The sequence below is a fragment of the Corvus moneduloides genome, chromosome 10 (genome assembly GCF_009650955.1).
Source record: "Corvus moneduloides isolate bCorMon1 chromosome 10, bCorMon1.pri, whole genome shotgun sequence".
Classification (NCBI taxonomy): domain Eukaryota; kingdom Metazoa; phylum Chordata; class Aves; order Passeriformes; family Corvidae; genus Corvus; species Corvus moneduloides.
In genome coordinates, this window is record NC_045485.1 from 361,842 (window position 1) to 374,207 (window position 12,366).

Here is a 12,366-nt window from a genome sequence, read left to right on the forward strand (position 1 = left end):
CCATTCCCTTTGAAGGAAGTTTGGTAGGGTAAAATCAGGCATGAAGTGTGCAAAGAATGAAAAATACAGATAAGTTCCAGTCACCTGCTGAATCAACAGTCTGTGAAAAGATGTGAAGAACTGGAGGTAGTAATGATATAATAAAAATTTCACTGAGTTGAAAGAAAAATTATACAAATACAGAGCAAACCAAAACAGTTACTGTGGGTAATACCTTGCAGTACAGCTGAAATGACAGAGCTGCATCTCTAGGGTTATTTGCAAAACACTTTTCTCTGTCCCCTCCTCCCTTCACCCCAACCACTTTAGACATTTTAGATCTCAAAGACGGAGTTGTCTGACCATGGACAACCTTATTTTCTACAATGCTGTATGTATGTACAGCATCTCAGCTAACAGAGGATTTTTTCTTGCCTGTAAGGCCTAAGTAGGACCATACCACAAATAAATAACATAACCTGCAACAAACCAGCGTAAACAAGAAAGAAAAGGAGGGAAAAAAAATAGATACCAAGGAAAACAGCACACAAGGTTAACACATACTCAATATTTAATACTGAAGATCTGACAGTACATTTCACTGCATACTGTCACTGGCACAGAGCCACAACATTCCAGACCGTGGATCAGAATCAACCCTTCAAAGGAGCTGACGTTTCTATGTGGTGCTGGATCCACTCGAGGTACTGACTAACTTTGGTGTAGACTCCAAATTTCTCCCTTCTTCCACAGCCTTCACCCCAGCTCACCAGTCCTACCAGAAACCAAGTATCCTTATATCTAGTGAACATAGGGCCCCCGCTGTCCCCGCTGCAGGAATCTTTCCTGTCTCCCAGGCTCCCAGCACACAGCATGTTGTCAGAGATAGGGAAGCTCATGGCCTGGGCGCACTCGTTCCGGGCCACGATGGGGATTTCGATGTACCTGAGGGAAGCAGCGTAGCTGTTGTTGCGCTCATTCGTGGTGCCCCAGCCCGTCACCACCATCTGCTTCCCACTCCTCGTCAGCTCCTGCTCTGCCAGGCTGCGGGTGGGCAGGCAGATGGGGAGCGCATATTTGTAATACATCACGTGCTCAGCCAAGTGCAGCATGGCTATGTCATTATCCGAGGTCTTCTTGGTGTAATTCTCATGGGTCACCCATTTATCAACCCAAATGGTTTGCTCATCTGCCTCAGGACGGAAACGGAATTTACCTGGAAGAGCAAACAAGATGACAGATGCTGCCAAAGCTTCCCTTACCCTGAACACCCAAGTATCTGGATTACACCGGGCGTTAGGACTGCACTCCATGTTTTTACTTCTCTTGTAATACAGACAACTGTTTATGTCATAAGTTAACAGTGTTCTTAACAGATGGACAAATCTGTAAACTTTTCATATTTATGGAAATCATGAATACCTACAGAGCCCTAGAGCTCTGGTCATGAGCTGAGAAACAAAAATGCCCTGTGGTATTTGTATTTCAGTACACTTGTGTGATGTGAGAGACCTTCAGGAGGAAAACAACCTTCTTGGAGCCAGCATGAAAAGCTGGGAGAGCAAGCACACCACAAAACAGGACATTAACAACAGGACATGAGCTTTAGGCTGCACAGCCAGGGCCTGGATGGCTGAATGTCAGTATTTGTAAGATAAAGTTGACTGATGGGTAAGGTTATTCCTTTCTGAAATCTCACATCTGTATTTTAAGGAATTTTTCACTGCTTAAGACTCCTCAGTTGCTATTTGTTCTACATGATCATGGCTACTTCATGGGCCAAGCAGCTATGGAACAGCAAGCAAGAAACTAAGTTGAAAAGGGCCAGAAAGGCAAGAAGTCATTTGTGATACACTGCAATAGGAAAGGCAGAGCTAGGTCTTTCTGGCAGGCTGTCAAGGAGGTCTTGCAGGTTTTTTTCTGTAAGGAGTGTCTCCAAGCACAGGGACTTATGAGCCACAGTAGTTACAGAAATACATTCCCAGCAGATCCCTTAAATCCAGCTTTGGATCTTGGACTTCCAGACCACTTATTTCTGAGTCTCCTTTCTCGTTCCTCCACAGACAGACAATGGACAGTTCACCCATGGCCAGAGCAGACAGCTGAAACTGCTCTGATGTCTTGTACTAAGTGGCACCAGCCCCTGAAGGACTTGCTAGTATCGAGTCAACAATCACAAACCAGTTTTTCTCTCCTATCACAACCTCTTTTCCTTGCAGTGACAGTGTCCACAGCACCCCTGAGGCAGCCTGAAGCCACTGCATCTGGAGGCTGGCTGGCAGGTAAGAGGCAGGTCTTTATTCCTGCCTTCACAGGTACAGACTCTGCTTTAGGCCTTAGAAATAACTCTGGACTCGAGCAGTGTCTCCTCTGAGGAAAGCAGAGTGGCTGTGCAGGAACACACTTGCTGTGGGGTGACACTCTCCGTACACCAGCACAGCCACCAACTGTCCCCATCCTGGGGCACTCATCAAGCAGTGGATGACACCTTTTGCACTGCAGGTGAGGGACAGATTCCCTCACCCCAACCCAGGGGGACACCCTTTGACTTCTGGTGACTATCCGCCCCCAGAGTTTCAAATTCCAGAAATCCTGGATGTACACCTGGATGTACTGAACCCAGAGGCTGTGGAAATGCATCAAGTTCCTTCTACACAATAAGGAGCATCACAGTGTTGCTGCTGGCATGAAAATATTAACTATGAAGGCAGAGGCAGTATTTTGAATTGAATCATTACATCCACCTATCTGCTCTATTTTCGTGGAGTTCTGAACACACTTCTGGATGCTCTTAGGCTGGTGATGCAGGAACAAGAGCCACAAACAGAAATATTGTGTTGTTCTCAAATCCATCTTCCAAAACTTCAGCTACTCTGAGAACTAACTTTCTACTTCAGACACTAAAAAGCCACATGAGCCCCGCTACAAGACTTCTCCCCAGGCTGAGTGCAAACCCAGATGCGAGTTCCCCCTCCAGTTTAGCTCCTGTGGGTGGCAAGCTGCAGTGGGACAAGTCCAAAAGGGTGTGGGGTATCCTAGCCTGACAGACACAGGCTGAGTACCACCTGTGCAGGCTCAGTACGAACACTTTCCTGGCTGCCCCCATGGACATGGCAATGTCGCCATCCAAAACTCTGCTCCATGTCCCTCACAGAAGTTTTGTGATTGAGAACTGCTTTTGTGGTGGCGGGTGTCTCTCTGTGAAAAGGTGAATATTCTGGCACCAAGACTACATCACACACTTTTCAATTCATTCTTTACGTTGGATATACATAAACTTATTGTCTCTGCTCTCAAGCACCTGCACATCCACAGCGTGTATGGAACATGCACACAGAGCATCTATTTTTAAGGCTATATACACAGATGATATATTGGCAGGACTCTCCACAAATACTTGGAATAATCTATCCTTTCACTCATGGAAAGCAAGCAGTTGAGCTGTTATGCCTCAGCATCAATGGTAGATAGAAAACACTGTTCGAAAAAGAATCTATGTAAGTGTGAATGAAACACTAATTATTTTTGTCTATTAATTCAGAAGAAGCACTTACTTGACATAGTGACATTTTCTCATGCTCCAGAGCAGCAGAGCAAGTAAAGGCAGTGTTGCCATTCTGTAGCACCTCTCCTTCTCCAGTGAAACATTGAAGTAGCAGTGTTTAAATGAATGAAAAGGCAAGAAGAGTCCCTGTGACATTCTCCTTCTGGGATCAACTTTTTTTCAGTATTGGGATGGGCTTAAATATTTTCATCACCAGAAAAACACAGGCAGAAGAGACCAAGTCTTTCTACTTCATAGACCAGCAGCAGTGCTCAGAAGACATCAGCTCACTTCCAGAGTAAGGTTGAAAATGGCTCAAATGAAATCAGGTTTTTACTAAACTTTGTTTTAAGCTAAGGTGCATATTAAATACTACCTAGACAGACTACTCCTACAGCCAAGGACTTTTGTCTTCAGAACCTGCTAGTCTTTTCCCTGAGATGATAAATGTTGGGGATGAAACAGTTATATTTAAAAATCACAGGGACAGGTGCTTTTCCATACCAAGTTTTACTCTGAACCCCTTTTGTTCCTCAAGGCAGTGTGCTGCTGTTAGGACCCAAGCTGGATGGATGAGAACACCCCCACACAGAAACTTCCCTTTGGTATTTTGCAGCATAATCTGAAACAAGACAAAAGAGGTGTGACACTGCATGGAGCATGGCTCACAGAATACTGTACTCATTCTTCTTGGAGGCTGCCAAATACCCAGACTTATCAAGCACAAAAGCATGTCACATTCACTGAAGCCAAAGCTCTACACGGGGACAAAAGCTCTATGAACAGAGTCTCTGTGAAACACCTACAAAAAAGTTTCGAATGTTCTTCCTGAATGAGGGCTGGCTTCATCCAAATCAGCATGGGGTGATGCTGGTCATTGCAAAGAAGCACTTTGTACTCAAAGCTTTGAAATACAGAGCACAAATGAGGGCTGTGTCCCACAGCAGAGACAGTGCATCATCTCAGGCTGCAGCTCTCACGCTAAGGTGTAAAAGGCCCTTTAATATCAAAGGGAACCTGGCCCTAATTATTTGCATTCATTAGTTCCATGGTAAGCTCTGTGAGATCTCCCTTTTCTCTATGATAACCCAACCTGCCATGGCAATTTTGCTGATTAAATCTGCTAACTTGAATTTATGACAGACAAGGCTTGTAAGACAGGGCAGGAAGATCACCTCCCACTGGAAGGCTGTTGCGGGAGCTGAAGTACACATCACACAGCACGAGTTCCCCAGGATGCAGCAACAGAGCAGGTGAGTGTCATCACCATCCTCTATCTTGGCAGTGTTGCAAGGTAAGGTCAAAAACTTGGCAACAGCAACAAGGTCAAGAATCCTCACAGACACTAAATTTTTTTTTTCCTGCCACTCCAACCTTTGGGATGCTTTGAAAAAGCTAGCTTCATATGACACCACCAGTAGCAATGCAAGAGCATTTCTGGAGCAGAGAGGCAGGCAGAGCAGTTCAGGAAGAGCCTGAACTATTTGTCCAAAGAATCCCTTTCTCCTCACCTGCCAAGGGCTGCCTCCCCTTCTTCCAGCTGTTCCATCAATGAGCCGAATATTGAAGTCTGCTTTGGCTTCAATGTAGTCCATCTTCACTCTTCCACAGGGGAACTCCACTGTAGGAGATGCAGAGAAATTTACCAGCAAAGCCCAGGTCACCCAATACAAAACCTCTTTCTAGAGGATTCCCTCTGTCTCTCTAATCTAGGCAATATTGTTCAAAGGCTTCATGGAAGTCCCTCAATGCTTGGCAGAGGAGGCAGTCTCCTGATTCCCCTCTGTGTCTCCATAAGGCAAACATGGATTAAGGGCCATAAAGTGGGTATGGAGTTGGGAAATGCAGGCAGAGTTACTCTTCATGGAATAGATGTTTTGAAAATGAGTACAAAGTGCACTGCAGACAAATCTCCCCTAAAACTCTTTTACATCAGTCTGAATAATCCTCTGTCAAAGCTGGACTACAAACATCCTGCTCTTACCTACAGGGTCACACATGGTGTGGTCATCCTTGAGCTGATACCCCGATGCGCAGCTGCACAAGCGATGCTGCTCGGCAGGGTCCTCCCTGCAGAAATGTTCACAGCCACCATTATCCACAGAACAGTTGCTGTATTTGACCTCTGTGAGAAAAACAAACAGCAAGAGAGACGTGGAGTTGGGAAGTCAGAGTCACAGAAAGGTAAGGTGGCAAAATGACATCGTGCTTCAAGTGGGCAACAGCTGTCAATGGATTTGGGACGACAGCTGTGGGCTTCAATGGCACTCGGGCCCCTAGACAGCAAACAGACCTAGGTCCAGAATCAGGCAATGGGCAGATGGAGGAAACAGATTACTGTCAGGCAGACTGGAGAACAGAAAATTCCCTGTCGCTATGTGCCAAGTCCACATGTGGAAAGTGTTGATGTCACATGACATACAATGCTCATCCCTAAATATATTATCCAGTTTTTGTCCAAGGAAGGAACTGCCACAGTAATAAAATATTGGCAGTGGACTGGGTCCTGTATTTAAAAACAATTTATTTAAATTGTCCCCTGTGTGGACAATTCTGAAGTAAACCCCTGCTTTACAGAGTTATTTCCAGTATTGTCCAAAATTTAGATATCTCATATCTCTAAAATTCTCCCGTGACAACACAAAGTTAATTTTGCCTTAGATAAGCACAGATAAACCTCTTTCCACATCAAGAAGCAAGAGGAAATCACATTAGTAAAGAAAGTGAGTATGCTGTGCAACGACTGAGGTGTTGATCCCTATTGCACAGAGATCCCTGTCACAAAGGACGTTATTTTGTAGCGGATTAAATGCAGCGTTACCATAATTGCACAAAACCCCCTCCCAGCCTTTGTTACAGATGCAGGAAAATTTTCCAATATTGTCCTTGCAGATCCCGTTGGAACAAGGATGTTGCTCACACTGATCTCCATCTGAAACAGAGGTAGGCAAACGCAGTTGCTGAACCATACAGAGCTCACAGATCAAACTCCAACACGAACAGACCCTCCCCAGAATCCCAAGTATCAGCCATGTTACTGGCACTTAATGGTGACACCTCCGTGGCACTCGGCCAGAGACAGGGCCATCAGTTCGGGTTCTCAATCACAGCTGCAGAGCGAGTGGAGTGGGCAGAAGAGGAGGAAAGAGAAAAGCCTGAGGCAGGCAGGGCAGCAGCAGGTTACTGCTGGACCACGTCAGGCAGGGTTCCCTAACTCTGCAAAGATGACTAGTGATAGGTACAGGTGCACCTCAAGTGTTTTAGGAAGGTTGCTTGTATGATAGAACAGAATTCTCTGCACACCCCATATGAGAGAGAATGAGAATTTGAATCAGTATGTGACACCAGGCAGGAGGAAGGCTGAGTACAAGTAACTCCTGAGGAAGCGCAGAGAAGTGATTAGGAAAGTCTTTACTTACCTACATACTTGCTCCAAAAATTTAGCTGTGGAGAAACAAAACTTGTATTATGGCAAGAAAACCATTTTTAGCAAGTGAGGGATTTAAAGTGTTTCGTGGTCTTGGCCAACAGGACATAGCACTCGGGTCAATAGCATCGGTCTCATTCTTCTTGGCAGTGTCTCAGTTTTCTTGGCAGTGTAGTGACTGGCACTAGAAACTAAAAAAACTTTCCAGTGATCCTCCTGTACTGTCTCTACTAAGCACAGACTCCCCTGCTCTGCTTGCAGGCTTTGTTGGCATTTACTGCCAGGTAAGTAACCCAGTTCACCTGAGCCCAGTTAGACAAAACATGGGCATTCCAAGGACAGCTGCTCTCTCCTTTGGGGTCTGAGGGACAGCAAGGACTAGCTCATTCTATGCTTTGAGCCTACTCTGCTCAACATAGCAACAGAGATTGAGTGTGGAAAGGGGCAGGAATCAGCAGACAGTAAACATAGTGTGCAATTCAAATTAGGAGTTCGGAGAAGGAAAGAGAGAACATAGTGACGAGAGAAATGTTTGTCAGGCACAACTGGGAGACTTGGGAGATACAGTGAAAAGCAGCCAGGACTGGTGAATGGACAACAAAGGGAAAAGACTGGAAGGACTGGGAAAAACTTAGTGGCAGCAAGAACAGCCAGTGGGGTCAAGCAAGGATTGGAATTAACTGTCTGGGACCTAAACCTCACTAGGTAGGTCAGGTGGGACATGCCTGAGTAGCCAAGCTTCGTGGCCCATACAGGGGTAACCTGACAATCACTGTAACACAGTGACACTCAAAACCATGCCTACACCTGAGGAGTCAGGAGAGATCCATGATCTCCTATGCCCTGGATACAGCAAATATTTTAAGAAAAAAATTGATTGGCTAAGTTCCCCACTCATCCTTAAAAAAACCAACTTACTGTTGCTTCCCTGGTTTCAAATATCTCACTGGCCTCCTCAAAGTCACAGAGCTCTTCAATGCACTCACGCTCCACAGAGCCTGGCTTAAGCTCCTCCAGGAAAGTGTTTGCCCGCTTCTGGATTCTCAGGACTTGGTTTGCATCTTTACTGCTGTAAAATACTGCAAGCAAAAAAGTGAAAGCACAAGCAGAGAAAAGAGCTGGCTGAAAACTGGTAGTGCTGCTTCCCAAAGGACACTTCCGAGAGCAACAGCCCCTCTCCAGCACAGCAAGAGAGGCTGCCCTAGACACCATGTGCTGTCTGTGCTGTGCTGCAGAAGCAAGCTCCAGCCTCTGCCCTGTGCTGCTCTGACAGCTCATGGGGCTCAGCAGGGCTCTCACCAGGCAGCTACCATGGCCCCAGCACTGTCTGTCAACCTCTGCTAAAGGAAGTCAAAGCCCCCTAACGGGAACTATTTCAGCCACTCCCTCTGACTAACAGAGGAGCAGGAAATGCACTTGCAGTGACTGGGAAAGGGTGAAGGCCATCTCTCAAAAGAACACTTACTTGAGGTGCCACAGCCCCATGAAAAGCAGGCAGCCAGCAGCAGCCCCACAGTGAGGAGCTTCCACATCCTGCAGCAGGAGTTACCTGAGGAGGAGAAGGCAGGTGTAAAGAGGAGCACACTGCAGAGTGACACAAGACCCTGCTGCAGACAGCTCCCATCCATCCAGCTCAGCCAGGTTGCTCACTTGCTTTTGAGAGAGCAGCTTCCCTGCTGAATGCTCTGCTGTGCCTCGTCTCTGACGCCAGCTCTGGAGAGGCTGTTCACTAGAGTCCCTCCAGACTGGTTTGCTCGTTCCCTTTAACACATCAGCAGCTCTCCCAGAACATTTCTGGTCTGTCCTGACGCCCTCCCCTTGTCACTGGACATTTTTGACAAGCTTCATGCTCCAGTAAAGCAAGCTGTACCTGGAAATCTCAAAGAATACAATACTTTCGAAGCACTTACTGCTTTATTCAGTGGGAATCAGCGTGATCTGTTCTTCCTCCATGAGCTCTGCTGGAACTTAGTTAATCCATAACTTCAGATATTTACTCTTTGGAGTGACATGAAGTGCTTTCTTTTTAGTTGTTAAACAAACAGTGCTCAGGCAGAGCTTGACCATTTACCTGCATACAGGGGGAAAGTGAAACAGCTCAGGCACCCACTCTGCCTTTCTCAAACTTTTTTTTTCCCTTTTGATTCTTTGTTAAGCAGAAATGGTTATATATAATTTGCAAGTGTACATACCCAGTGCTGAGGTCTCTTGAGAGATCCTGCCCTCTTCTCACAGCACACAGTCACCCAAAAGGGACACATACTGCAATTTTTAAGTCCTCCCACTTCACTTTCTCATCAAAGCTTCCACCACAAAACAGCCAAGGGAACGCCCCCGACGGCCATGAGCAGGTACCAGATGCTTGTACCAGCATGTTGTATCTTCTGGTGTCCTGGGCTAGCTCTCATCAGAGCAAAGTATTCTACTGAATTCTGAACACTAAGCATTTAGAGAAAACCCCCAATCCTTTTCAGAAGTTTTCTTGCATTTGAGGTGGTAGGAACCAGCGTGTCCCAGCTCTCTGAGAACAGCATGTGCAGTGGCACCTCTGTGAGCCGTGCAGCAGAATTCCAGAATCATTCAGGTTGGAAAAGACTTCCACGACAATTGAGTACAACCCGTGACTGATCCCCACCTTGCCACTAGCCCAGAGCACTGAGTGCCACGTCCAGTTGTTCCTTGAACAGCTCCAGGGATGTGGAATCCAAACCTCCCTGGGCAGCCCCTTCCAATGCCTGACCATCCTTTGCAGGAAGAAATTCTTCCTGATGTTGAAGATGCAGCATCTTAATCCAAATTACCTGTGCACCCAGGAGTCCTCTGGGGTCCTTCATCAGGCAAAGTGCCACCAGAGGTTAGGGAAAGATGGGCCCCCCCAGGATCTCAGCTCACATCCCATGACACTGATTAGGAGAGCTCTGACTGCTTATAAACCTTTTATTTCCTTTTCCCCTCACAAACTTGGCCAGGGACTTTCTTGAAAACAAGTTCTCTTTAAACAAAGTTCATCCATTTGGGACTTCAGCTAAAAAGATTGCTGCATCCATATCCCAGCTGGGGAAGATGTGTGCACTGCAAAGCTCTACTGGTATGGTGTTTATCCTCATTTCAGCCATTCAACAAGAAAACTTCAGCTGAGATTAATGATAACAGATTTTTGCTGCAAATTAAATTTATGAAACACACCTGAAGACAGGAAACATAAAATAGGAAACCTAAATAGAAACATGGGTAGTACCCTGTATTACATGTATTTCTCCTATTTGTAGCTGACCTGGCTATTTGCTACCACGCAGGTTACATGGTTTTGAATACATGTTTGTTTCTAAGATTTGGTATAGTCTTAGAAATAAGATTGGAAGTTCAGGACACGCACCCCAACTGCCAACCTCAAACATCCACACCAATGTGTCAGCCTCCTAAAAACTTTTTTTTTTTTTTTTTTAAACCCCTGTATTGATACTTAGTAAGAATTAACTTACTTCTTCACCACCCCTTTTGTTTTGAGGGCTTTATTTTCCTGTTTTCTCCTGCCACTGCAGTAAAGAAGTAAGTATTTTAAAAGCCAGCACTTGGGCTCTCAGGTGATCTTATGACTTCAGGTGCAGAGGATTGAAGAAAAGATGCTCCAGGGTACTTCAAGTTTGCATGCCAGGGAACAATTTCAATCTAAAAAAATCACAGTGATGGGTTCACCGCTTTCTAGTTCACCTTCATTTTTAAAAAATAGGGATTCTTCTAAGGAGGGCTAGAAGAGCATAAAGAGGAGAAAGGCAAAACCTCAGAAGAGAATGGCAAGACAGAAGCTCCATAAATTTAAATTAACACTGTGGAGACTTCTGATCCAGTGTGTTATGAACAGGCACTAATATTTGAAGAAATCACCTCCTTGAAGTAAAAAAGCATCATGGATGTCTCAAATTTCACAGCTGAAAGATACTCCCCCTTACAGCCTGAAGGGACAGAGCACACCAGAATGTTTACACACCCCGGTGTGAAAAGAAAGCCAAAAGCTTTGGTTTTCCCCTTTCTACAGGAAAGCTTCTGGCAAATTCTCAAATATGTTCTCAGCCTTTAGCCTCTTAGCCAGGAGTACCAAATCGCTCCTCTCAAATGTTTCTAAATTGAAATAAAAAATGTAAATTTCTGCAAATTAAATTATAGACAGATGTAAATTTTGATAGAGAAGGAAACTGAAGTGGGAAAAAAAATCAAAAAAATTAAAATCCCCAGCTCTTCAGTGGCCATCCTGTGCTGCATTTATCAGTGCTTCCTAGTTCATAGCTTTTAATTCGCAACAAATCTGAACAATTCACTGAGCAATAAAAGCACCAAGCCTACTTCCTACATGCTCACTGGAGCCTCTACCTGCTAGGGCTCTACCAAAGTCTCCCGCTCATCCCAAGTCCAGATTTCTTGCAAGACTTGAAGAAACACGGTGTTCTGTGAACCATCATCTCTCCCTGTGAACTGTCTGAAAACAGACAGCAGTTCCAAACAGGCATTAAAAGGGGAAAGACAGGCTCATACACACATCACCAGACAAACAGACTGCTCCTGCTTCCTTAGGAAACCCAAGGAGAAGTATTAGTCTCCTTGGGCAGCTCCTCTAAAAAGAAAAGGTCCTTGGAGCCCAAGGTTTTGCACAGTTCAGAGGAGCACTGGAATATGTGCCAGAAAGGCAAGAACCTCTCCATGGAGAACCTTTGTGCTGCTGGGAAGTGCTGCTGTGAATCCAGTTTGTAGCCTGGGAGCAAGAGGAATTGGACAACCTGAGCAGGTATCAAGTTTCTCCCAGCCTGTCACGTCCCTGGTTGGGATCTGCTCACACCTGAAGTGCTGCTGGGGCTGCAGATCTGCACAGCCCTGCCATGACAGGACACCGTCCCGCTCGCTCCAACTCCTCCCCTGGAGCAGCCCACCAGTGCAAACCAACCTGCTCATGGAGGAGGACACGAGGGCTGAGGCCACCCCTTTCTCTGCTCCCATGAAGAAAAGCCATAGGCCACAACTGATTTGCATTTTACCAGGAAGTCGACCAAAGGGGTCTTCCAGGTCATATGCAAACTGCCCCAGCTCTTCCTTTCTTGTAAAGGTCACTGGGTAAGCCAGCAAAATGCTGGAACTCTTCAGATGGAAGTTGCTGGAGGACTGCCATGACTCTTTTAGCTGTCAACATGGAATGTCACTTTCCACAGTCTCAGGACCTTTTCTTTCTGCCCACATGAGAATTAAACACCTCAAGCTACTCCAGGCCCAGCTAGGGGGTGCAGTTATTAATAATTTTTTATTTAAACTCATTAGTAGAGATCTTCACAGCACACCTTCCTCCCAACCCACTCCATACCCTCCTGAGATCCATTAGGTAGTTAAACCAAGAGGATGGCAGCCCTGAGAAGGAGGTCTGACATTCAGT

The 12,366-nt window shown here is 45.7% G+C and overlaps 1 protein-coding gene across 1 annotated transcript; it reads right to left on the reverse strand.

The window, feature by feature from the left end:
- Nucleotides 1-527: 527 nt before the first annotated feature.
- Nucleotides 528-8,998, reverse strand: PROC (protein C, inactivator of coagulation factors Va and VIIIa). Its single transcript, XM_032120059.1, has 9 exons — nt 8,861-8,998; nt 8,416-8,499; nt 7,869-8,029; nt 6,943-6,967; nt 6,345-6,455; nt 5,508-5,648; nt 5,035-5,144; nt 4,028-4,145; nt 528-1,195 (listed from the first exon to the last, which is right to left on the reverse strand). Exons 2-9 carry the CDS (start codon nt 8,480-8,482, stop codon nt 633-635), a joined length of 1,296 nt encoding a protein of 431 aa, XP_031975950.1. The 5' UTR covers nt 8,483-8,499; nt 8,861-8,998; the 3' UTR covers nt 528-632.
- Nucleotides 8,999-12,366: the final 3,368 nt, after the last annotated feature.